At 42.8% G+C, this 24,879-nt stretch overlaps 1 protein-coding gene across 4 annotated transcripts in view; it reads right to left on the bottom strand.

Moving 5' to 3' along the window:
• PWWP2A (PWWP domain containing 2A) overlaps positions 1-24,879 on the bottom strand; it is a 37,617-nt gene that overhangs the window by 2,756 nt on the left and 9,982 nt on the right. For 2 of the 4 annotated variants that reach the window (XM_021410801.1, XM_021410802.1), the window contains one exon: positions 20,683-23,520. In XM_021410801.1, coding sequence (XP_021266476.1) covers positions 21,840-23,520 — 1,681 coding nt within the window. In that variant the 3' untranslated portion in view covers positions 20,683-21,839. Of the gene's footprint in view, positions 1-3,432; positions 3,534-8,452; positions 11,128-20,682; positions 23,521-24,879 lie in introns of those variants that run through there. The other 2 variants (XR_002442891.1, XM_021410803.1) reach the window with 2 other exon arrangements.

The raw sequence follows: 24,879 nt of genomic DNA, 5'->3' as shown, positions 1-24,879 counted from the left end.
TTTCTCCAGGATTTCTGTAATGTTTGTGTCTCAGACTTTTTTTTTTTTCCTACATTTAAGAAAGGACATCAGAACTGATGCTGAGATTTGTCTCTCTTCTACTCTATACAGAAAGCGTGACATTCTTGCTCACTTCTTCCTTGCTTATATGCTCAAACAGTGTTACGTTAGCCCTTTGGGCAACAGCTGTGCCACATTTTAGACACCCCCCCCAAGCCTTTTCTGGCATTGCTGGTTCCTGAGACGTAGACCCCCACTTTCCTGCAGCTGTAGATGAGTTGTTCTTGCTTGTGTTTTTGCAGCTAAATGCAGAATTAAGTTGTGTTTTCTTTGGTCTTGCTTATTGAAAAATGTGTTGTTTGGTCTGACTTCCCACCATGCTGCTGCTTACCAGTGTTCTCAGGAGTGACTTTAGGTTTGCTTCTCAATGGATGAAATGGATGGAAGCGTTGAATAGTACGTGACCTAGCAAAGATTTGAGCAGAATCTCACAGGAAGAATCCCAATCTGAAGGACGGTGGCAAACTGAGATCTGCCAGAGAGCCAGACCTTAATCCGCGTGTGCAACTTTTATTTTATATTGTAGATATTTACCTATAAATATCACATATATTGTAGAGTGCAATGCCAGCTATGTATCTTTATAATCAGATTAGCTAAGCGTAGTTGAATGACAAGATGATTTTAATTGCCTATTTTCCATTAATTCTTTATTAAGAAGACCCTGCTTTCAGATTCCTTTTTCTGGGCAACCTGATCTAGCTGTGGTGTCCCTGGCCATTGCAGGGGGGTTGGACTCAATGGCCTTCAGAGGTCCCTTCCAACTCTAAGGATTCTATGATTCTACAGTTAACTAGCCTGTATTTACCTGCGTCTTCATCTTTGCCCTGTGGAGGGGGGAGCAGAGTGCAGTGCTAACACCTCTTGCACTCATCACACACAGTCGAATTGGAACCGCTGTGTATTACATGTGACATGTTCTTGTGCTGCTTGGTGTGAGTAACAAGCAGTGATCACAGGTAGTATTTCAACCCAATGTCATCTCAATAGAAACAGAATCCAAAAGAAAGAAAAATTGTGGATGAAGGAAGAGGGTTGAAGAGTGTTCAGTGAAAAATGGACAGATGAGTATTTTTTGTCGAGACAATACAGGACTATGCTTAATTTGTAAGGAAACGATGTCCATTTTCAGAGATTACAAATTGAAAAGACATCGTCTGCAAAAACATGCTGCCAAATTCAACATGTATGAAGGAATGTTTTGTAAAGACAAAACTGGAAGAAGTCTGTCATCACAACAATTTTTGTTTTTTAAGTTACAACTTGAACAGGCTCTGTTATAAAAGCTAGTTAGGTAGTAACAAATCTGACTGCAAAAAAGTTAAAACCATTTCCTGATGATGAGTCTGTTAAGCAATATATGGAAAGCGTGGCAGATAAAATTTGTCCTGAGAAAAAAAATGGAGTTTTCATTTTGTCTCACCGGACTGTAGCCAGACAAACTGCAGAAATAGGAAAATGTAATGAAAAAAGCCTGGAGAGTAAAGCTGCTAATTTCAAAGTTCATGCTTTGGTGTTGGACAAAAATCCTGATGCTACAGATATGACTCAACTTGCCATTTTTATTAGAAGTATTGACAACAAATATAATATCACTGGAGAAATGGCTTCTTTGGTGCCATTGAAAAACACAACTAAACCTCTTGATTTGTATGAAGCAGTAAAAATTACATTAAAGCAATTTTCTTTAGCCTTTGTCAGCATATCTGCTACAGCAACTGATGGCGCCCCAGCAATGACTGGTTAAAAAGAGGGACTTACAAAATGAATAGAAGAAGATGCAATTGCTGCCAGCAACTCATGTTTGATGAAATCTCACGGCATCGTACATCAAGAAGATTTATGTGTAAAAGCTTTAAAAATGAATAATGTCGTGCAAATCTTCATCAAAGCTGCGAATTTCGTGAAGTCTGAGGGATTGAATCATCGCCAATTCCAGGAGTTCCATAAGAGTACGGATGCTGACTATGGGGACATCATTAATTTTCTGAAGGAAGGTGTCTAAGGCTAAAAATGTTTTACAATTTGTGAAATGAAATCAAGTCTTTTATGGAATCAAAAGGAAAATTTGTGCCAGAATTTGTAGGTGAAAAATGGCTCACGGGTTTCGCATTTCTGGTGGATTTGACCACTCATTTAATTGAGTTAATCACGCATCTTCAGAGTGAAAATTAACTTATCTGTGCTATATTTCAAACCATAACAGCGTTCAAAATGAAACTTAAATTATGGCAAGCTTAAGTTACGGCAAATAATTCCATGCATTTTGGTACATTGAATGGCTAAACACAGCCCTGTGAACAGTGAAAAATACGCAGCCTTGCGTTTAGTTTTGATAGCACAATTTGAGAAGTTTCAAGATTTATGAAAAATCGATTTTTTTGTATATTTGTGACTCCATTTTCAGTCAACATAAATACATTACCTGGGAATTTCCACATCAAATGTATGAAGTTGCCCTCAGATACTCAAGTCAAAGAAAAATAAGACCTATCTTATCAGAGAAAAATATCCCTCGCTTCACAACCACACCTCATTCATTAATGTTGTTGCTTTTTGGCAGTACATACATTTGTGAACAACTGTTTTCAAAGATGAAACACGGGAAGAGTAAAATTTCATCAAAAATCTGATGAACACATTGAGAACTCACTGAGAACTGCAGTCACTGCCACTGAACCAGGGATTGATGGGTTAGTTTCGCAAAAACGAGGTCACGTATCCCTCTAGTTCTGTGGTTTTTTGTTTTTTAAAAACATTTTAATAAAACATGCTTTGTTGCTTGTATACATAAAATATATTATATATTCTTTATGCAGCCCAGGACAATTCCTCTTCACTCAGTGTGGCCCAGGCAAGCCAAAAGTTTGGACACCCTGCTCTAGGTATTATAACCATCCAAAGCAGCATACCCACAACCTCGTACCAGAAAGCTCTTCTAGAAATAATTTTAGAAAACTCAAGAGTGCCCAGCACATCTTCAGCACTTCAGCTTTTCATTACAAGGCTACTTAAAAAGTAGCTCATCCATTTTCTGGTGGTGCCATGAGTAGAGTTTCCCAAGCTTTACCAACGCAGCCACTGATGGTGCTCAGTAGCCTCTTCAGTCCATGTTGTCTAAAATTGCTGCTGTTTCTTCATTTCTCCCCTTTCTGAATAGGTAATAGCAAATAATAGCCAGTCTGGTCATTTTAGTCATTCTAGTGCATCACCAGATGCTAAAGCTTATATCTTTATCATTTGTGAGAACATGCCAACTTTCTTATTGTACAGGAACATTGGAAGTAAGATAAAGGAACCTTTAAGTGTTCTCTTGTAAATAATCTGCATTTAATTATAACAGTAAATTTTGGATTCTATCGCTTTTGTTACCTTTCCCTCTTCACGTTGGGATGGGAGCGGAATACCCAGGAGAGCTGACTTCCTCTGTTCCTCTGCCAGCACTCAGGCTGGCTCCAGCTTCCGCATCAGACCTAGACACAGAGAAAGTTCACAGAGTCGGTGCTGGGTCAGCACAAAACATGCACCCCCACGAGCAAACCCAACAGAAAGCATCGCAGCCAGCTCACCGAGAAACCACCACTGTCACAGAGAGCAGAGCTCAGCACTGCCCTCCGCAACCTGTGAGGAGCTGCAGCCGCCATGGGCCTCCTCTCGGCCTGCTCTGGGCCCAGCAATCCCAGGGACCTCAGCTGCCCCTTGTATGTCTTGTACCATCTTTGCAGCCCCCTTTGGATGCTCTCTAACAGTTTTATGTCCTTCTGATATTATGTTGCCCAAAGCACGGTGCCTGGGGGTTAGGAGCTTGGGCAGCAGCACTTTTTTCCCAGCTCATTTTGGGTTCTGATTGCGGGAGTCGTAAGGCCTGGCGCCCAAAGGAACCAAACACCTGCAGTTCCCTCCACTTTGACAAGGATTTGGGGATTTAACATCTCTTAAAAAAATTAAAAAGATAATAAGCTCTCAATTTGCATTATAAGATCTGCCTTTCAAAACACCAGTCTTAAGCAGGAGACAGCACTCTCTAGTATGGAAAAGAAACCTTGGGACTCACATAATCCATAGCCCATGACTTACTGTAACTGCAGTGCTGCTGATCCCCTCCTGATGAAACCTCTCCCAGCACCTCACACTGCAATATTTGGGATTTGATAAAGCACCAAGCTTTGAAGTTGAACTCTTCCTTCCCTGATTAGTGCATTTCAGCACTGAATTTCTTTGAGACTCACCTACCCCTGATGAGAGCAGACACAGCTGTACAGAAAGGAGAAGCCGCTGGTCACCAGCTCCTATGCTTTAATGAGCTGTGCTGTTCCTAAGGGATTACTGCAGCAGCCAGGCGCTGTTGCCAGCTGCTGCAGCCAAGAACCAATTATATCCAAGTACCACCTCTCTTTAACTGCAGGTACAGATGTGTACAGGCACATCTAATGTGCATTAATACATTGCTTATTCGCAAGCTTTCCCCGTTTGGAAGAATCCCAGCATTTTCTTGTTCAGCTGCTTAGTTTTTTTCTAAACCTGCACAGCCTCCTGCATGAAAGGATGTAATTGCTGGGGGTATCTTTCATCAGCAGAGGCTCTGGTTAGCTTCTTGTCAAAGAAACATTCTGCTGAGGCACAGTAAATTGTCAGGCTCTCGGCTGCTGTGGCATTAAGCCAGAGTCATCACAGCCTACCCTGACAGAGCAAAGTCCTTTATAGATGAAATGTCCTAAAACAGCCAAAAAACATTAACCACATTTTTCTGATTCTGCACGTTCAGCGGCAATCCTCCCAGCTGGAGGCATCGCCGTTTGCAGCTACGTCTCCGGCCTGGAGCCAGGATTCCCTGTACCTGCCTGCTGCTCAGCAGCTGGCTCTCAGGAAGACCATTCTCAGATCAGCCCTCCTGGCACAGACACAGCACCAACAGTTCTCCTTTCCTAGCCCAGCCCAGGCTGTTCACCCGGCTGTCCTTTGCATTGCTGCCCACACCAACCGCATCCCCAGCTCTGCCACAAGGACCGGGGTCACTGTGCTGCAGGAGGCAGCTGGAATGGCCTAAATGTATTCCTGGAGCGTTGCTGGCATGTGCCAGCCATAAAATGGGCCCCTGGAGAGGCAGCAGGGTGGCTGGGCTCCGCTGGAATAATTGCATCCAGCAATTGCATCTGTCTTTATCTCGGGGACGACTGACACGTTTCCATTAGCTTGTCTGCCACAGCCTGCCATCTTGGGGCACTTTTCTGTCTGAGAAAAGAGGAAATGCAGAATCTGGGAGCTCTGGAAAGAGGAGGCTAAGAGCAGATGCACTGCCGCCCCTGCCTGTTACATGGCAGCTCTCTGTGGCCCCATGGACCTCCATGTGCCTGGTCTGAGCTCAGACACAGCAGAGGACTGATACGTGCAACCAGCAGCAAGTTTACTAAGCCAAGACACAACCAATGGCTGTGCTATAATTTTACCATATTAAGGAAAATGTACGTGATGCACGTACACCAGCCCTTGTTCTCACAGCTTATTTGCAGTGTTCTCTTTGAAAAGGCAAACAGACAACAGAGTGACTCAGGAGAGGGTTAGCCATCTCCAGCTGTACTGTATTAGTAGTTCTGAGATCTCATCTTGAGCACAGGCCGGTGCTCTTCCTTCTGTGCTCTGGAGCCCCAGCTCCAGCCACTTTCTGCAATGGCTCAGAGAACTTAAATATTTGAATGAGCCCGGGAGCAAGCACAGCTTGCCTTTAATATTTAATGACCAAGATGACTACATTTGGAAATTTCTGTCTCTGAGCTCTTAAGACTCGGAGCTCTTAGCTGAAACTCTGGAATTCAAAGTTAGAACTACCTCTCTTTCATTTTGAATATTTACCCAAAATTCAGAACAGCCCAAAGCTGACACATGGGTCACAGCCTGACTGGCCCTGAGCGCTCATGGCTTGGGCTCCAAACCCAGTGGGTGAATAAAAACAAACATTACTGAAACACTCAAGGGAAAAACACTCAAGCAGAACCATAAAGCCAGGCTGCAGAATGCACACAACAACCTGCCAGCGCTGTACCAACCAGGAAATGACCCAGCCCTTTTTCTAAGGCCATCCATATGCGCCAAGCCTCCCAGAGCTCGACTTTCTCCGCACAAAGAGGTAGAATGACAAATCCACATCCAAAGACTTGAGCAGGGACAAGCGAACAAGAGCAGAAACGAGGACAGTGGGTGCCCCTTGATGCCAAGGGCAGGTCGCCACCCCCGCAGCTCTCAGAGGGCTGCACACACTGCTGCCGTGTCATTCATTCTGCTGCCCATCTGCCTTTACAATCAGCCCCTGGCAGTGCAAGGACCGCTGTGCTGCTGGGAGAGCAGAGGATGAACTTCTTTAGAGAATGGGTCGGATCTCTACGTGAGGCACAACAGCACCAGCCTTGTATGCAACCTTCCTGTGTTCCCAACCTTCCAGAAAGTGCAAAAGCAGGAAAAGGATTTTGCTGTGCAAATCTCAGCAGCCCCTTACGCCCTCAGTAGCCCCGGAGGATGGTGTCAGACAGGGAAATGAGCCCAGCCCATCAGCAGGGAGCACAAAAGTAAGGCGAGATGTGTGCCATTTCCTTCACTACGGAGGCGGCCTTGGGCAGTTAACCATCTTCCTTCTCACCGTGCTCTTCACCACATCATGTTTAAAAATAACAAGTATGTGACAGCATCCGAACTGACCACGCCACCTCCCTGTTCGCGATTTGCCTGTTTCCCTTCAGAAGTCTGCCCACTGGTCTCACCCTCAAAGAAATCTTGTTTCTCCATTCCAGTCCCTCACATTTCAGCTGGCACGTCAGCACCACAAGCACTTTTGCCCTCACTAAGTATTCCCCTTTTGATGCTTCGGGGAAGCAGTAAACATTATTACAGAGTGGCATTGTGCAGGATTGGCTTCACTGCTGAAGGTTGGCTTACTTGTATATTTTCATCACCAAACTGCTGGAGTCGAGATTAATCAGTGGAGTAATTGCAGGCCTCTGAAACCTGTACGGCCAGCCTCTCCCGAGGGTTTCACAGCCATGCAGCAAATCCAGCACTCCCACAGGGAAAACTCCCAACACAATGCCACAAAGGAAGAGCCATTAGTGAGCAATTACATTTCAGCAGGATTTCCTCTCTCCACCGAACCCTAATGAGGATAACCAATTCAAGAGGAACTGCTGCAAGAATGAATGAATAATGAGAGAAAGGGGATGGGAGTTCCTGTAATCCGGACAGAATAAGAAACAACTCTGTGAAGGCGAAGAAAAACACGCTGGAGCTCTGCTCTGAGCGACAGCCAGAGGTGGAGACCTGCTTGGATACAGGAGGCACCAGCTGATCCCAAAAGCCTCACAGAGGCCCTGCACCAGGGCAGGAGCTGCTGCAGATGGCATTCATAGAATCATAGAATGGCCTGGGTTGAAAAAGACCTCAGAGATCATCCAGTTTCAACCCCCGTGCTGTGTGCAGGGTCACCAGCCACCAGAACAGGCTGCTCATCCAGCCTGGCCTTGAATGCCTCCAGGGATGGGGCATCCACAACCTCTCTGGGCAACCTGTTCCAGTGCGTCACCACCCTCTGAGTGAAAAACTCAGAGGGTTCATGTGCACAGTCACTTCACTCCAGAATTTAACTACTCACTCTTGGGGAAAGTCTTAACAACTGGCGACGGGTCAGTAACAAAACAGCTGGCATCACACAGGGCAGCTGGTACCGCACAGCCTGCTCCTCCTTCAGGGCACCACGATGGGACAATGCTGCTCATCATGATGCATTCCTTACCCGAACAGAGAAATACCTTACTACACTTACCTGCTGCAGACAGCTTGTCTGAAGCTGTTAGCACTGCCACAGAAAGGTGAGCAGGTGGGGTGCGGGTACCCAGCACGTTTGTGCTCCCGCTTTGTGCCTCGCTGGGCTGTGCTTGCAGGGAGCTCTGTGCTGTGCAGTGGGGCTGGGGCTGCCCTGAGCTCAGCCCTGCAGCTCAGCCCATGCTCCTTGCCCACGTGGAAGCAGCCTCTCACCAGGAGCTCCTTCAGCTGGGCTGGGTGCCTCCATCGCAACCATCAAACGGGGCCATCGGGGTTCACTTTGTATCTAGTTCTATAAAGCACAGCTGATCTTCTCTTGTTAATTAACAGCAAGAAAAATAAAAGCTTTTCCCCATCTTCCATGGAGAGCATCCGGATGGCTGAGCACGCCTTGACGCCTTTTAGCCACCACGGTGGAACGTAAGCCCGGCTAGAGACTTGTCCAGATGACTCACCAGCAGTGGACAAGTAACCTCAGTTTAACCTTTAATTCGGAAATGAATAAATAAATAAATAAACAGAATTGTTTTGGATCAAGGACTGATAAAACAAGGAAGCTATGACATGAAAACATCATTCAACATTATTTCCCTTTAAAAGAGCACTGAAAAAAATCAAGGCTTTATTTGAATAAATGTTACACAACATTCTTTTTCATTTACTTCTCAGCAAACCTTAAAGGATGAATCATTTTCCTCATTCAAGTCTACAAAATGAAAGAGGCATAGTGACCATTCAATATACAGACAAGAAGGTAGCACGGAGCAAAGCTTAAATATTAAGCAACTAAAGCAAAAAAGTGAAAAGCAATACATTACTGTAATTCTCTATCATTTAAAATATCCCTGACAATTTCATTTCAAAATGAAAATCTGGTTTCAAATGAAATGGCTGCAATACTTTCTGTGAAAACAAACACAAGTACAGTTAGCTACCTTGTCTATTTTTATGCTATTTGCTTATATACCCATATTATCCAATGCATAGACCTGCATCACTCTTAAGTGTTTTTTATATATATATATGTATATATATATATATATATTTCAGCTGCTGTGCACAAGTGCTCACGGTGAGGACGTAAGAGCACTGGTTAAGAGTCAGATGTCACACAGGCAGGCACTACCGGCTTCTACTTACAACATCAATCAGTTTTCAATCCAATGTGCAATAACCCTGCTATTACAGTCTGGGCCTTTTTCCTGAGCAGAAACTGTTTTGTGCCATGTTGTTTGGTGGCTTCTTTTTAGTTTGGTTGTTTGGGTTTGGGTGAGGGTGGGTGGGTGTGGATAAAAATGTTATTTATTAGGCCAAGACAGTCATTCGTTATCAGTACAATTGGGGTTTGGTGTCCAGAGCTGAAAGGCCAGCACATACACTCTACCAAATCATTTTCCCTTTTGTCACATCAGAGCTCATAATTTTTCTAAATTCCAACCGCATCTCAGCCACCAACAGGAGCACAGCACCGGTCCTCTTCTCACTGGTGAAAAGGCAGAGCGCTGCCGCACATGAAACTTCAAAAAGAAGGATTGCAGCTTACTATGAAAAACAGTACAACTCGATCCTGCTCTACAGCATTACGCAGCTATTTGTTAAGAAGTAGGCAGTACGTATTCCATTTCCAGCTTTAGAAATAAATTACCTCTTAAGAAAAGGAGCAAGCACTCATCACGACCGGCCTCAGTGTGTGCGCTGCTGATTCGCGTTTCCTGGAGCTGGACCACACTCCCAGCCCCTCGCTTCCCCGGCTGCTGAACAAGTTTAAACCCGTTGCCAACACCAAAGCCAAACAACGGAGGTGGAGTGAGTTCGGATTCAGTGTAACTTAATTCGGGCTCTGTACATGAAGGCTGTGAAACCGCCTTCGTGCTGACGCAGACGCCTCTCAGCAAGGCATCTTTCTTTGTAAATGATCTGGACAAAGATGCTATTTTCTCTGATCGAATCAGGATATTAGGGAAGAGGAAAAGAGTTCAATACAAGTCTGTTCACTTCTATATAGACAAAAATTTGACTCTAATAGATTATGTGCACATTTTCGTTTCTTCAGAGCAAATATTTTTTTTCCCAGGTTCTATAATAAATCCCCATCTAAGAATGTTGTAAGAAATGATACTGCTGAGAAAATGTGCACACAACGTCAAATAATCGGTGACAAATAAATTAGTATTTAATAACTCAATATTTCAGCAGCGTGTCCAGCATTCACAAGCTCCACTGAAATAAGTCGCGATTACCAGACACCTTTTGGGGAAAGGGCATTAAATGGATAAAACCCACTGGGTTTCTTTTTTTGATTTACAGCTATTCAAAGAAGTCAACAACCATCAGAAACAGTAATAAAACCTTTGCTCTACTAGGTACGTATCTGAAAAATATTCACGTCAAAAGGAAAAATTAACCCATGATTTGAACTAGAAATGCCATTCCATTTCATCTCTCTACATTCACAACTCCCATCTTGTTATGGTATCATAAGCAAAACGCTGCTCTCTGTGTCGTAACCCTTCCACAATCCTCAGTTCCCTAAGTGTTACAACAGCATAAATAAAACGCAACCATATTCACACAGAAGGAGCTTTCCCATAATACAGAGATACACGGAGTTTGTGGTCACTGTCCCTTCCATCACCTCTATGGGAAATGTTGGTCTCACGTAGCAGGACTGTTCATATTTTACAATACAACTGGTTTCGGACATGCTTTTGATCACAGGTCACAGCTCTGCTAACACCTGCACTAAATACTAACTAAGCCTCATAGAATGGAAAATTGCAATGCTAAAGTTAAAGAATTAAAATAAAAGTTCCAAAGTTACAGTCAGCTTCCCAGGCAATTGGCTCCATCACTGGCACCTATCGAAACATACAAACGTGACTGTCACATTACAAAAAAACAGTTATTTGCAGTGATTCTTCATACTAATAATTCAAGTGGTTCCTTGCATGTAAGTGTCATAGAGTCTTTAATAATTTCATGCGTCATTTATTGCAAAAAAGTTCTATAAAATATTTCCTAACATCTTTTTAAACTTTAAAGAAAATGTACAATAGGTACAGGTGCCCTAGCAGGGTGCGAGGGGTCGCTTCAACACATTTACCCCCTTCCCCATTCAAAAAATGTTTACTACTTGGTGAAGATTTCAGAGGAAAAATAGGACAATTCAGTCTCAGATTTCTTTCAGTCCTGATGAGCTGGTGCTCTTCGTGGCAGTGTAGTGAGGTTCCATAAAAGCAGCAGCTGACTAGTGTCTCTGAGCTGAAAAGGGGAGAGAAAGGGAGAATGGTTAAATGTCTTCCAGCATGAATTGCAAAAATAGGCAAACAAAATCTGAGGCGGCCAGAAAAGGAACCGGTTCACCTGCTCGGTGCATTGTGTGCAGAAGACAGATTATATATATATGTATATTTACATTATCATAAGACATACACAAGCGAACAAACTCCTCCGCTGAGTGGAGCTTGAAGAGAAGCTCCGTACCAGTCTGTTACATCTCACCCCGTTTCAGCATCAAGAGAGAACTTCAATTTCCAAATACATCTAGGGGTCGTTCATGAAGGAGGGAGATTAACAGACAAAGTCTATGCAGTGATGTATAATTTACAGTACAAAACTAAAGCTGGCGCTATCGCAGCACGCTGAAGGTGAGACCTCAAGAACGCGTGGGAGCACTGAAGGCTAAAGCTGCTCAGCGTGTTTCTTTCCACTATTGCTTATGTTTTCCCATTTGCTCTTCAGAACACAAATGAAATGATGGTAAGGCAGAAACAGGCCACGTATGAACTGCTGCACGAGAGCACAGACCACCAAGGGTAGCACAGACTAGCACGGTCTGCCCTGACTGGCCGCTTCTGGAATGTAGAGAAAGCAGATTTCAAAATAATAATATTCAAGTGGGAAGAGATCGCTTAGAGGTCTTCAGGTCCAACCCCTGTGCTCACAAAAGGGCTCCAGCAGGACCTGGCCAGCCTTGTTGGCTCCCATTGCTACTCTGCTGAGCTTCGGACTGCTGCAGCTACTTTAGATGTACATACACATTTTCCTGTACTGCCAATGGCTTTGTGAGTAACTCACACTATGGGTGGGAAGCTCCTAAAGTTCCTTAACTTAACCAATAACTCTCCTGAATAATACCCAAAAGAAATGTAAAAATGAGAGCAAAAGAGAAGATTCATGAAACTGGGCCTAACTCCAGAGAAGGCAGGGAAGATGCAGGAGATGACTACAGAACTGCTCAACCATTCAGTTGCTCGTTATGCCACAAAAGGACAACACAGAACACTGAAAAAATAATTTTACATCCTAGACAATGAAATAGAATTAAAATAGGAATGAAATTTTTGGAAAGCTGAGGCACATGAAATGAGGATTAATTACAGAATTTAGCAGATCCAGGCAAAGATGCACTTAGCTGCTACCCAGGGAAGTAACACATCAATTAGCAAGCAAACTGGCAGACGGCAAAACAGAGCATCAACAGCAATGGGTACCCATCTATGTAAGGACCCTGTTGCCCACAGAAGACCTTGGTGCTCAAAGCCAGAGCAATGCTGTGAATTGTGCCACACTATCCAAAGTGAAAAACTGTAGCACTGGGTTGTAATTTTTGGTGAGCATGACCAAATTTTCTGTTTTAGAGTAAAAAAGCAAACGTAGGGCGCTGACTATTCAAAATTGATAGCATTCTACATCCAGCTTGTATTGAAGCCAGTAGGAACACAGATTTTTTTTCATGTACTGAAAAATGAATGCAAGTGTGGCAGGCAGGCAGACAGCGTGCCATCGCAGCCATGCGGCCAAAGCCAATTCATTGCTGTGTTCTTCTGTGTCTTAGATATGCCTTACTTTCTGACATGCAAAAACCTGCAGCTACTCCTCTCTTGTTCAGCACCTGAAGCAGATGAAACACCATTTTTCCTCCCCAGGTAAAAACATAAAGATGAAATTGCACCTTCCTTTGGCTTTATGTATTCATATGAAACTGTGCACAGTTGTGTTTATCTCATTAGTAAAGGCCAGACTACCCAGAATGTCTTGACTACAGCAATTAAAGTCACTTAAAAGCAGATGACTCTCAGTTGTAGAGTATATTGGAGTTTCTTTGTGCGCCGCTTCCCATTTTTTGTTCTAACAACTATCCCCATATGGCTCCTCACAGCCTATAAACTGAAATTCAAAGCCTTTTTGGCAGTAGCATTATAATCTCTGTTGAAGCGATTATAGTATGGAAGAAACCTGAGACAACCAAAGGTGAAAGAGCAAATGGACCAGTTGCTCTCGAGGCTGTTAAGATTCAGGGGCAAAAATCCAAGGAAAAAAGCTGACAAAAAAAAGACTGAAAGACTCTCTTGAAATCAATAAACCTAAGTATTGCAGAACCTGTTATTCTGCTGCATACCAAACAGACGCTTGTTATCTGCATGTTTGGCCAAATTCATGAATACTGAATATTTTGTGATGGAACCTTTCCCTGGTTGCCGTTACGCTGGTGTTAAAGCTGTGTGTGGATTTCGGAGAGCAGCAAGGAAGAACCGTGGCTTGGATCGCTGTAAGGTACTGTAGCGATAAGCAGGACTAACGCGATGGAAATAGCGTTACAAAAGGTGGAAGGAAAACACAGCGCTCACCCGGATCGGAAGATTTGGGGCTCGCAGGAAAAGGCTCCCACCAAAGAGGGATCTCCAGAAAGAGATCCTTCCTCAGGGGCAGTCAGCCCTTAAATGAGGCCTAAGAGGGGTGGAGCCAGGCTCCACCCCTTCTGGTCACACAGGTGAATTGCCTTCACCTGTGCTCCCAGGGCTGACTGGGTCTTTCCTCCAGGTGCTCAATCAGTGGTTCAGGCCATGACTCAGCAGTTCCCATACAGGTACATACATCACGTGATCGGGAGACGGCTGATCAAAGGGGCAGCCCAGTTAAAATTGCATCGTTTTATTTGATCAGGAGCAACGTTCTGTATAGACAAGGCTTAAGGCAGGGCTATACAAAGTTAGAGCGACTGAAAAATAAAACCCCACGCGCGCAGTCACGTGCTGTGCTGCAGGGGAATGCTTTAACCCTCAGGATTCACCTTGGGCCTGCTGTGCACAATGTGGCCCAGGGGCCACAAGGCAGCGATGCTCAGGGCACAGCGCTGCTGCCCTGCCAGGCACCTGCCAGTCCGCTCCCAGCCCTGTGGCTGCACCGAGGCGTTCCCTCCTCAGCTGCTCCTCACCGAGTCCCTTCACTCCGTCGTTGCGGCCTGCAGATCGGTGGCAGCAGAACCCCGGTGCTCAGGTCCTTCTCCCCAAAGGAAAAGCACAAAGACAACAGGCCGGCCGGCAAGAGAAGGGGCAGCCGGGAAGGATGAGGAGAGTAAAAATATCAGCACCTCCCATCAAATACTCCAAAGGAAAAGACAGCTCCTTCTTAAAGCAGATAGCCCAACGTTCAAAAGGGTTGCAGTAACATACACAGCTTCATCGGCCTGCTAGCACTGTGGCTCTAGATAAAACCAGGTAACGGAAGAAACAGGAAAACTGACTTAACTGCTGAAACTCCAGACTTTGACTGGTTACTAAAACAGGCTTCTCTCGTCCATGTAACGGATTACCAAAAAGAAAGCAGAACTGACACATTCTTCTACAGCATATGACAGTTTGCAGCAGCGGGGCCTTCACTACCTTAAGCACCAAGCAGAAAGGCATTCTTCACTTTACATGCCTAATTCTCTGAAATATATGTAACGCAGTATCAAGATTTGCTAAGAACCTTCCCCAGAAAGCTTTTTCACCTAAACTTATCAGAAAAGATTAATTCCCCAGGGCCCTCAGTGCTTGGAAAATCTCACATTTTTACCCCTAAAATAACCATATACTGCTAATGCAGTACTGCAACCAAGAATTTTTAACACTCAAAACTTCCAGCTGTGATTCTAACAGTAACATATACAGAAAGAAAACATCTTTCTTTTTTCTCATAGGAGAAATATAGATTTTTTTTTCTTTTTTCTTTTTTGCAGGGGGCAAAGACAGAGGAGGGAGCTATTTTTATTTTGTACTTGAACCATATGCTTTAAAATTCAGAACCCCTGCAGCAGTGCAATTAAATATCAGTGTTTCCTAAAGCCAAACAAAAATGCGAAATGTTGCAAAAGTAAAAAAAAAAAAAAAAAAAGATGTAAAACTAGCATTTAAGTAAATATTTGCTTGGAACTGAACCTGCTTGCTTTACTGACAAAGCAAGCACCTTCTTCCCCTTTGTGCACCTGTTAAAACACAAACAGGCAACGACAGTCGGGCAGAGTCTGTCACCAGAGTTATGCTACATTTCCATTACAGTCTCTTGCTGATGGGAACAAGCTGGTGGGAGCACAGCTCGCCTTCCAAATCTCAAATGCATAGCACATATGCATAGCATATGTAAGAATAGCTCTTGTTCATACTGCATATCTGATATCCAAACCCTTAGTAAGTAAACATGAAAATTGACCTACATGTTTTAAAAGAAAAGCTTGTTTGAAGTTGACATATTATATAAATGATGTCATCGAAAGACGATTTTGCATAAAGGGGCCCCTTGGCAGGAGATGCAGAGCAGTCTGGGCGCTGTACTTGATTGTACCAAGTGTGATTCCCGCCTGACACACGAGGCAGAATGCTTCCTTATCCCCACATTTCTGCAAAGATTCTTTTTCCTAAATCAGAGCTGTTAATTACAGAATTGCAGATAACGGAGCTGTGACAGGGCCAGGATAGCTCAGCAACTCTATTCCATAGCCAAATGCAGGATGAATGTAACTAACCCAGTCCTGACAGAGATTAACCTCACCTGTTTCCAAAAGCTTGCAATTACAGAAGCTATGCAGCTCTCAAAACAACATCCAGGATTTTGCTGCTGTAACTGGACCAAATTCTAAATAAATTCTAGGGCTTAATCTTGTAATTTTAGCTACAACTGCTTGTCTTGCTTGCATTTGAGCGGAAATATTTCCCCTTGGTCTGTTCACCTGTCCGTCAGGTATTTGCAGACTTGCAGTTCCAGCAGGCTTTTCTTCTACCTCTGCCAAAACCACTGACTTAGAAACTGCACTACAGTTACAGTTGTTCAAAATGTGCCCAGTCATGGCTTTGAAAATAACTTCTCAATTGTAGCCCAACAATTCCACAAAGCCATTTGTCTTCATACATTGGAAAAGCAAAGCCTGAATTTAAAACAGGGGATCCTGATCTGTTCCTTGCTCCAACTTACACCAGCAGCCTATGCTGTTAGCATTATCCCTTTGGATTGCAGCAGGTAGGTAAGTTTTTAGTGCTGTGCATTTGCAGACAATGCAGGGGGGTTCTGCAGGCACACTAGATGATCCCTTACTCCCTTTTATCTCCCTATTGGATGTGCAGGGTGGCTCAGGTCTTCTAAAGTGCAGAAAAAAAAAAGTGCACATCTTATCAATCGCATTCCTTTTCCATGCTGCTGCTTATCCTACTCCACACCAAGAGCACACGGATGCTTTTTCTTCATTAGCCTTGGATCCGAGTTCCCTTCAGCAGTCAGCACCTGGCAGTAAGCCAGCCCGTGCTGCAGGGCCACCCAGAGACTTTGTTCCCCAACTGCTGGATCTGATGCCAAGAGCAAAACTGCAGGGAAAAAGCACGATCACAGCCTGCAAGCCGTTGTCTCCACAGCCACGCCAGGGAGCTGCTGTCTTTCCTTGTGTTCATACAGGGGCTGTTGTGTCACAGTAATTAAAAAAAAAAAATGTATAAAGTACAGTATGTGTTAGCATACATCTCTCAGATATTACAGAAGAAAGACTGAAATGTACGAGTAACTCACAAGGATGACCACAAGCTACTGCTAGGATCTAACAACTGAAAACCAAAAGCAGTCACCAGAGGTTTCTGATTTAGGGAAGAACCACTGCACTGCTGCTCTGTGAGTTCTGCAAGACCTCATATAAATTACCAGAAACAGTTCTTATCACTGATGTTGAAGAAAGATGAGCTCAAACTAGAAGAGGTGAAAAAAATGCCACTAAGATGAGTAGGGAATAGAAAAACCATCTTACAAGGGGATCTTATTTTATCCAGTTAAATGGCCACCTTCTATAAATGCACAGCGTTAGGCCACACTAAGGAAATTCAACTAAAATACTACGTTGCAAGGAGCAGAAATGGAGGTATTTTAAACATCAAGTAAGAATTTGTCATTACGATTACCACGGCCACGTATCCAAGCAGAGCTTTTTCCCACAACAGATTAGTATGAATTTGAAGCTGCATACTTGCAGCCACATCTCACAAGCTTGGATCTGTCAGCTCATCCTGACCGCTGCTCCGGAGCAGCCAACGGTGCAGGCCTCTGCCTGGCCTGCTGCTGAACGGGGATGATCCCTGAGCAACTCAGCCACGTCAGAAGCCTTAGGGAAGTTACTTATGCGAGGAGACCTCTTGTTATTGATAGCTGATTTTATCTGTAGGGATAAACGCATGATATCGCTGCCAAGTATAGCCTGACTGTGTCACCATCAGGTATCTTACTATGCCCTGTATTTCAAAAAAGAAAAAACACACACTTCATGTCAGCATAGGCTAAACTGCCAAAATCCAGTAGCAAGCCACAGAACTATTCCCTCCTGCTGCACTTGTGAAGTACCAGGTTATTCTCAGTATTATTTTCCCAGTTCTCCTTACGTTATCAAATTGAAGTCAACACGCCAAGTTCCTCTCTTTTCCTTCAGGTTCCCTATGACCTTTCTATTTATATCCTTAAAAAGTAAACTGAAAATGAGAACAGAAAACTAAAGCATCTCAGCCTTTAACCACTATAAACTCTGTGCTGCAAGATCGCTTTCAAGTTTGTTTATAAATAATGTTCCTACACTTTTACCGAATGGCTGAAGGCACAAAACGCTGCCATCTTCATTCCCCTTTGAGGTGGCTTTTTTCTTTCTGAGACTCCTCAGCCAAGAAGACTTCTCCGCTTCTTTTACATTATACTCCACAGAACAGGCATGAGGACAGATGATAACGCCACTGAGGATGAGCCACTATTTGTTTTTCAAAATTCAGGCTCACGCTGTACCCTGACAACGTCAGCAAAGGCTTCCAGATGACAAACTGAAATCAGTGTAAGGACCTGGGAACATTAACCAGGTAACTTCAGGAGAGTTGACTAGAAACAAACCCAGCAGTGAAAAAAAAACCAACTCAATCTCCGTTAGTGATATTTCTTAAACCTAGTAACACTCTCAGCCTCGCTCCCAAAAAACCATTTTCCTACATGGTGAAATGAAATAAGCCTTCCCAGCCTTGCACAGCTGACCTAAATTCAATGCATCCCCAAGACCCCTGCTCGTGAGGAAGCTGCCAGTTCTGCAGGTTTCAGACCAAAGATAACGCTGTCTAAAGGAAATAAGTACAAGCAGAGATGATTACCTTATTTAAGCGCTGACATAAAATTACAGCTCCGATTAGAAAAATAACAAATATTTGTTCAATTTCCTGTAGAAATCTGGAGAAAGATAAATATTTCACATTCGGTCCCACCTTTACTCATCAAACAATCACTTTTCAACACTGTAAGGACATTTTTCTATCTTTTGGTATAAAACATCTTAAGAGAAAAATAGCTTCGACTAAAACTAAAGATATTCAAAGGAAAAACATTCTTGTATTACAGACTCATCGCTACCTGCCTTATTTTTTTCCCCAAATGGAAGCATCATGCATATACAACTATACTGAGGAATTTCCTTAATTCAGAAAGGCATCATCTGCTTATTATATCAAGCTGATAGAAAGCAAACAGTCTTTGTACAGCTGTTCTTCTCAATACGCAGCCTGCTTGCAACAGTTGCACAGCTTAGTTACACAGATGCACTCCCCTCGCACTTCACAAGCACGCTCAGTCATGAGTTATTGGGCAAATCATTTGCGCTGTGGAGGTAATTCAGAGATGCTAGATGTGTCCTGAGCTGCAAGGACAGAAGTCCACGCTCACGCTGTGGGCGCTGCTGGGCTCAGGCGTGCACATAAGAATGCAGTTTTTGCAGCTAAGGCAAAGCTCAGCGCTGTGCAAGTCTTCAAAGCTAATCCACACGCAGCATCCATGCTGCTACCATCAAGGCTACTTAATGTCACAACCAGACTTCACATTAAGCCCAACATTTTCTCCATTATGGACTCAATAATCTAGAATTTTAGCTACTTCAGAGCAAAAAGAAAAATCACGGACCCATGAATAGGAAATTTTCAGTGGAACATAACAGGGTGTTGTGATGAAAGAAATCCTCTGCTGGGTTTGGGACCTGCTAAGTCTGCAGTGATGATGTACTTCACATTTAGCACAAACTATGAAACTTAGGGAAGACTTCATAAAAGAGTAATCAGCTACAAATCACAACTCAAAGTCATTAAAGGCCTTTCATAAAGTTCTTTTGAACATAAAGCAATCAAAAGAAACCCCTCACACTTGTTGCTCATCAACCTCAGCAGTGAACACGTAACTTCCAACTACACACACGCTAGTACTACGCTAACTTTATAGAAATTAAAAGAATACAAAGCTTCCAAGTACTTTAAATAAAGAAATAACAACGTACATATCCATTTTACTGCTACTCCACTCAGAACAACTTCTAACCAGTTTGCTCGAGATTCTAAACCTCAAGAAACCAGCGTAGACATCTACACCACGTTGGATGGGTTCCTGGCTTCAGAAAGCACTCTGCTTTAGTAACAAAGTAAGGCTTATTTACTTCAATAGAGAAACTGTTTCTGTTTGCAGGAAAGAATACATAGAAGTGAAACAGGATTTTTTTTTTTTTTCCATACTATGAAATTTATTGTGTGTTTATCACATTCAAAAAGCATTGAGCAGTTGTTTGGTTTGGTTGTTTTGGTGGCTATTAGAACGTCAAGGAAGAGCTGACATGATTGGAAGCTTAACTAGCACCTAACAGAGCTCAGCATATACTGCAGAGGAAATTTTAACAGCCGTGTACTCAACACTTTGCACTTCAAATAGATCTGTGGGCACAACAGAATAATTTTAAAAGGCTAAAGAAACCGAATGCTTTGGAAAGACCAGACGATATCATGAATATCCAAAATTTAATCTTAAGTTTACGAGATTTTAAGGGTTTGATGATTAAATCCTTACCCCCGTTTTCATGTCTGCTCAAAATCTAAATTCAGTCTAAGCTTAGGTTTTTACATCTGTCATGGTTGCCTACGTGGGCAATTATGGAAAAAAAAAACCAGGATGAAAACTGCTCTGGGATGAATGCTGACAGATTCTTCACAACACATTGCAAGGCTCAAACAGGAGTGGGTTGGAAAAGAGAGCAATACATATGGTCAGCTCAAGACCAAAACTGGAGGGAAAAATGTACAATCTGTACAATTAATTGCATGAAAGTGCCCAGCATCGAGCAACAGACATGCAAGAAAAGCTGAAGTAACAGTGGAGTGGGTCTGCTTAGTTTCTGATAGATGGACAAAACCGAAAACATTTCCCCACTGTACGAGCGACATTATCCAGTTGTTACTCAAATATATGGAATAAAATCTAATTAAGGGGAAAAAAAAACTGAGGAACTTTCCAGAAAGCCCTCTACAGAGCTAGTTTTGAAACAAAGGGGAGAGATAATTGCTTCATCTCAAAATTAAGACTGAAGTACACCAACAGTACTTTACCAGCACTTCTCTTTAAGGATGAGCGAAAAAGGACAATTTACTTTTTAAAAAGGTGTCCTCTAAATCCGGCATACGTATCAAGTACTCTAACATCCTAGATTTTTTTCAAAGCTTTTTGAGAAACACACACAAATAATTCAGATTTAGTCAATTTTATTTACAGTTTGTTTTTACATTTCAGAGCATTACACAATTACATAATTCTCATTTTCTGACCTGCAAACAGATACCTTAAACGGAAATATTTAAAAAAAAAATGAAGTTAGATACATCCAAAATGCAACAATTACACATCTGACAATTCACAAAGTGTAATTAACTAGGACGTATCCTAAGAATTTAGGAACAACCAGTCAGGAGAAAATCTGACCAAATTTCATCAATCAATTATTTACACATTCAAAACAAAGCCTCTCTTAATCTAAAACTCCAGGCAAATGGCCTGAAAGACTTCTTCAGGAAGAAAGACCAGAAGTTATGATTCACACCTATGCAGCATTAACAGCCCTTGATCCCAAACACTGAGCAATTTCTCAGCTTTGTCTTAGAGCTACAGGCATCACTCTCAGCTTCTCAGACCCTGAAGTGTTAATATTTGTGCCCCCATGTGCATAGAAAGGCTGAGTGTTTACGAAGTGGTCACTAAGATAAAACCCCATTTAATCTGGTCTTTAATTCTGTGAATTTTTCTTCCTTCAAAACTTCAGCACGTCTTCTAATGCCATTTAAACTGGCCTTCGTGGATTGGGGCACGCCTCTAAGATGTTCGTGCGTGCATTGAACCAACTCGCACCGGCCAGACTAAATACATTAGAAAGTATTTGAAATCATGTTTAAAGACCATTTAGACAAGGCTTACGTTTCTACACTTCCCTGATGGGCCACCTACGAAAAGAAAAATAAAATATCACAGCTACTACTTTCACCCCTTGTGTCAACCCTTTGCCACACAGCAACTAGGTACATACTGGGTAGAAACTACTAAAAAATTCCCTGCAAATAAGCTGCCTTTCAGCTGAGGCTATGGCTCCTATGCATTGGGTGTTTGAGGAGTTTTTTCTTTAAAAAAAATTCTCACTTGAAAAATACTGAAATCCTCACTTTAGCTAGTTTTGATTGCATGTTCAATTTGTTTAACTTCCATGAAACCGCTACAAATGGAACAACTTTAGTATAAAAAGAGCATCCAACCGACTGCAACTTCTGACTTGGCAAGTCCTTCATGGTAGTCCTCTAACTAGGCTGTGAATTTTGCGGAGCCTCCAGATTTCTTGCCTACCTTACTCTCCATGTTCACGTTTCAAACTGTGTCAGCAGGGCCCGAACTTCGGGAGTCAGCTGCTTAGCAGCCTTAGCTGCCTCTGTGACGGCCTTGCGGTAAAGACCCTTTCTCTTCTTATTAAAGCGCGACTGGAAGTTCTCTAAAAAGGGGGACAGTTGTGAAAGAGCAAGAATAGACGTTGTTGGGGACCCAAACCATGATATACAAGCCTCCTGTCGAACTAAAAGACCATTATCTTTCCGGCTCACGGTTATGGTCAGGATACGGGCTGGCCACCAAGGGAAGCCATAAATTTTGGCCCAAACAATGTCCCCTACACATATGGTCCTGCCATCTGGTGTAATGCATTTAGAGACTTTTTTGGAAAAGACTTTCATTTTCAAGGAATTACTGAGCTTTTTCTCTTCCTTCGAAGAGGAGGAGGAGGAAGAAGGTGCATGCATGCTGCCTGGAGGAAAATCAAAGCTTTCAGTAGAGCTACACTCAGAGTTGGTAGATTTCAAATCATCTGTGCTATCGCTACTACAAACTGATGCACTGGAAGAGTCAGATTTCTTTTGATTAAGGGTCATGTAAACCGTTATATTGCTTTTGCTGCCTCTCTTGCCCAATGTCTGGTGTTCATCCTGATCAACAGTTACATGCACTTCACTTGTGTCCTGAACCTCACTGCTGGCCTCTTCAGGGCCTTTTGAGGGGCTCTGATTTTCTGAAGGGGCCTCACCTGCTGAGCGGGTGGAGGAGCAGCGAGACTGCGGCTTAGTTGCCATCTTGCCACTCCGTATTTTCTCAAGTCCTGTCTTGAGAGAAGAGTCATTTTCTTCATTCCGATATCTTTGTGGCTTTAAACGCAATCGGGGCGGGAGGGAACCTGAGCTGGTGTTCTGAAGACGCCGTGTGAAGTGGACCTTTGAATGTGCATTTTTGGAAGAGGAGGTTGCACTCTGCTTCTTTTGTGCCTTTTCTTTGGCCATTTTCAAGACTTCCCGAGCTTTTGCATGATCCATGTTTTTGCTCTGGAGAACTTTTTTTGTATTTAACTGCGCTTTTGAAGTATTTGCTTGTGCAGTAACTTTAACTACTCTGCTTCTGCTGTGGGCAATATTTGAAACCTTGACCACAGCATTCCTTTTCTGGCTTTCATTTTGGCTTTTTCCATCCACCTTGTGGTCAGTCTTAAGTTTTTTATTCACAGTAGTCACGCTCTCGTTTCTTCGTTTTTTATTATCCTCGTATTTTGAAGAGTCACTTGCATTGCCACCTTTTTTTATTTCCTTTTTTTCCGCAACAACACTGTTTTTGCACTTGTCACATAAGACCTGTCGGGGTCGTAGTTTGATAGCATTCATAATAGAAGTGGGTTCCTCCCTGTACATTTTACGCTTGGGCCGCTTAATTTTCCGGGGCGGAGGCTGAGGTATTGACTGGTTATACGTGTCCCTGATAAACAAAGGAGGAGGATATGGCGCTCCCTCATGGAAGAGAGGAGGTGGTTTAGAAGTCCATAGGCTTTTAGCTAAGCTTGGTTCTGATGGCTGCGTGAGAGAAGAGTCATCTGGGACTGCAGCATTAGATTCACACTTCACCTGTGCCTCATCTTGGAATGGTTTACTTTGGAGCTGCATGGCTTCGGGTTTATCCTTGTATTCCCTTTTAGGAAATATGGTCACAGGGATTCCGTGAGGTCCAAACCTTAAAGAGAACAAAAAAAACATTAAAGGTTTTGTGGGATCTTTTGCTGTATTTATTAAAAAGCATTTTAAAAGCCGTCCACGTAGCTACCACTCAAAATACATGTGTTCTGGACAAAATTGAAACATTGGACTTAGTCTTACGCTAAGTTTTGAAAAAGCAAGACACCAAAACCAAGTCAGCATACAACACAAAAGACATAACTTCACTTATATCAGTTTCTACTGTGTCAACAACAACCTATGAAAATATAGCCAAAAATACTGCCTAGGACAGCACTTATACTTCTAGAAAACACTTACAAACACGAAGTCCATACTCAGCACACTACCTCATCAATTCCAAATCTACACAAGATTGAATTTCTACACCAACTCCATCTACGTGAGGACGGAAGGCATCTTGAGTAACTTTTGCAGAACTCTTCAGTTTGTGGCATAGCACAGAAGACTGAACTTATGTTAGATTTCAGCCAAATATACAACATGTAGATACTGGCATTTAAGAGCACTATCATCCTTCACATAGTCATCCACAGAAGATTAGTGCTTGACCATTTGATGCGTTACAGCCTAAAACTTCGAGTTTGGGTTTCTTCTGGCAAAGCTACCCTTATAATTTCAATATAGCACAAATCATTCCCCTCTGTTCTGCAAACAAACTATTTTTAAACGTTGTCTACTTTTCTGCAGGCAGCTCTAGGTGTTCTAAGATCTCGGATGCCCTATGTAACACACATGCAAGACTTCTCACTGCCTTAATTAAGAGAATAGAATGAAAATTCCACTAAGACTTATGCGTTAGTGTAACTTCCCTATACTAACAGAAGTAGCATGTTGCTCAGTAGGTAACTAATACCTTCTGCACGTTATGCTAAAAGAAATATGGCATCAGTTTACAGGGCATAATGCTTGTCTCCTCCTGGGAGAAAAGTTAAATAATAAATACATTCATATTTCATCAATATATCTTCCAATCCCTTGGACAAGAAGGGAGGGATGATAAAAGCCAGTTTAACCTTTCTAGTGTCCCACTCTAGAAGCTACAATCTGCAGTACCAGCCTTACACAGAGCTCTCATGAGGCACTCAAGCTCTCTGCCTGACTCCAGCTCCAACACACACAGATGTGTTTGGCTTACATTAGGTTATATTTTAATGGTTTAGCTTACTGCAGTAATAACATGATAGACAAGGTTGCAATTCAAACATTAAATCACTCATTGCAATCTGAAGGTAAATGCTGAGTGCTGGTCTATTTTCCAATCACATTCCTGCAATAAGCATGCAGTTTAGACAAGTACCTACATGCTGGCTTCTTATTTCTTCAAAATTTGTATTGAAAAAAATGTCATAGTGTG

Source organism: Numida meleagris, chromosome 12 (assembly GCF_002078875.1).
Source record: "Numida meleagris isolate 19003 breed g44 Domestic line chromosome 12, NumMel1.0, whole genome shotgun sequence".
NCBI lineage: Eukaryota > Metazoa > Chordata > Aves > Galliformes > Numididae > Numida > Numida meleagris.
Note: the sequence above shows the minus strand (reverse complement) of the source record. Positions and strands in the feature narration are given on the sequence as shown.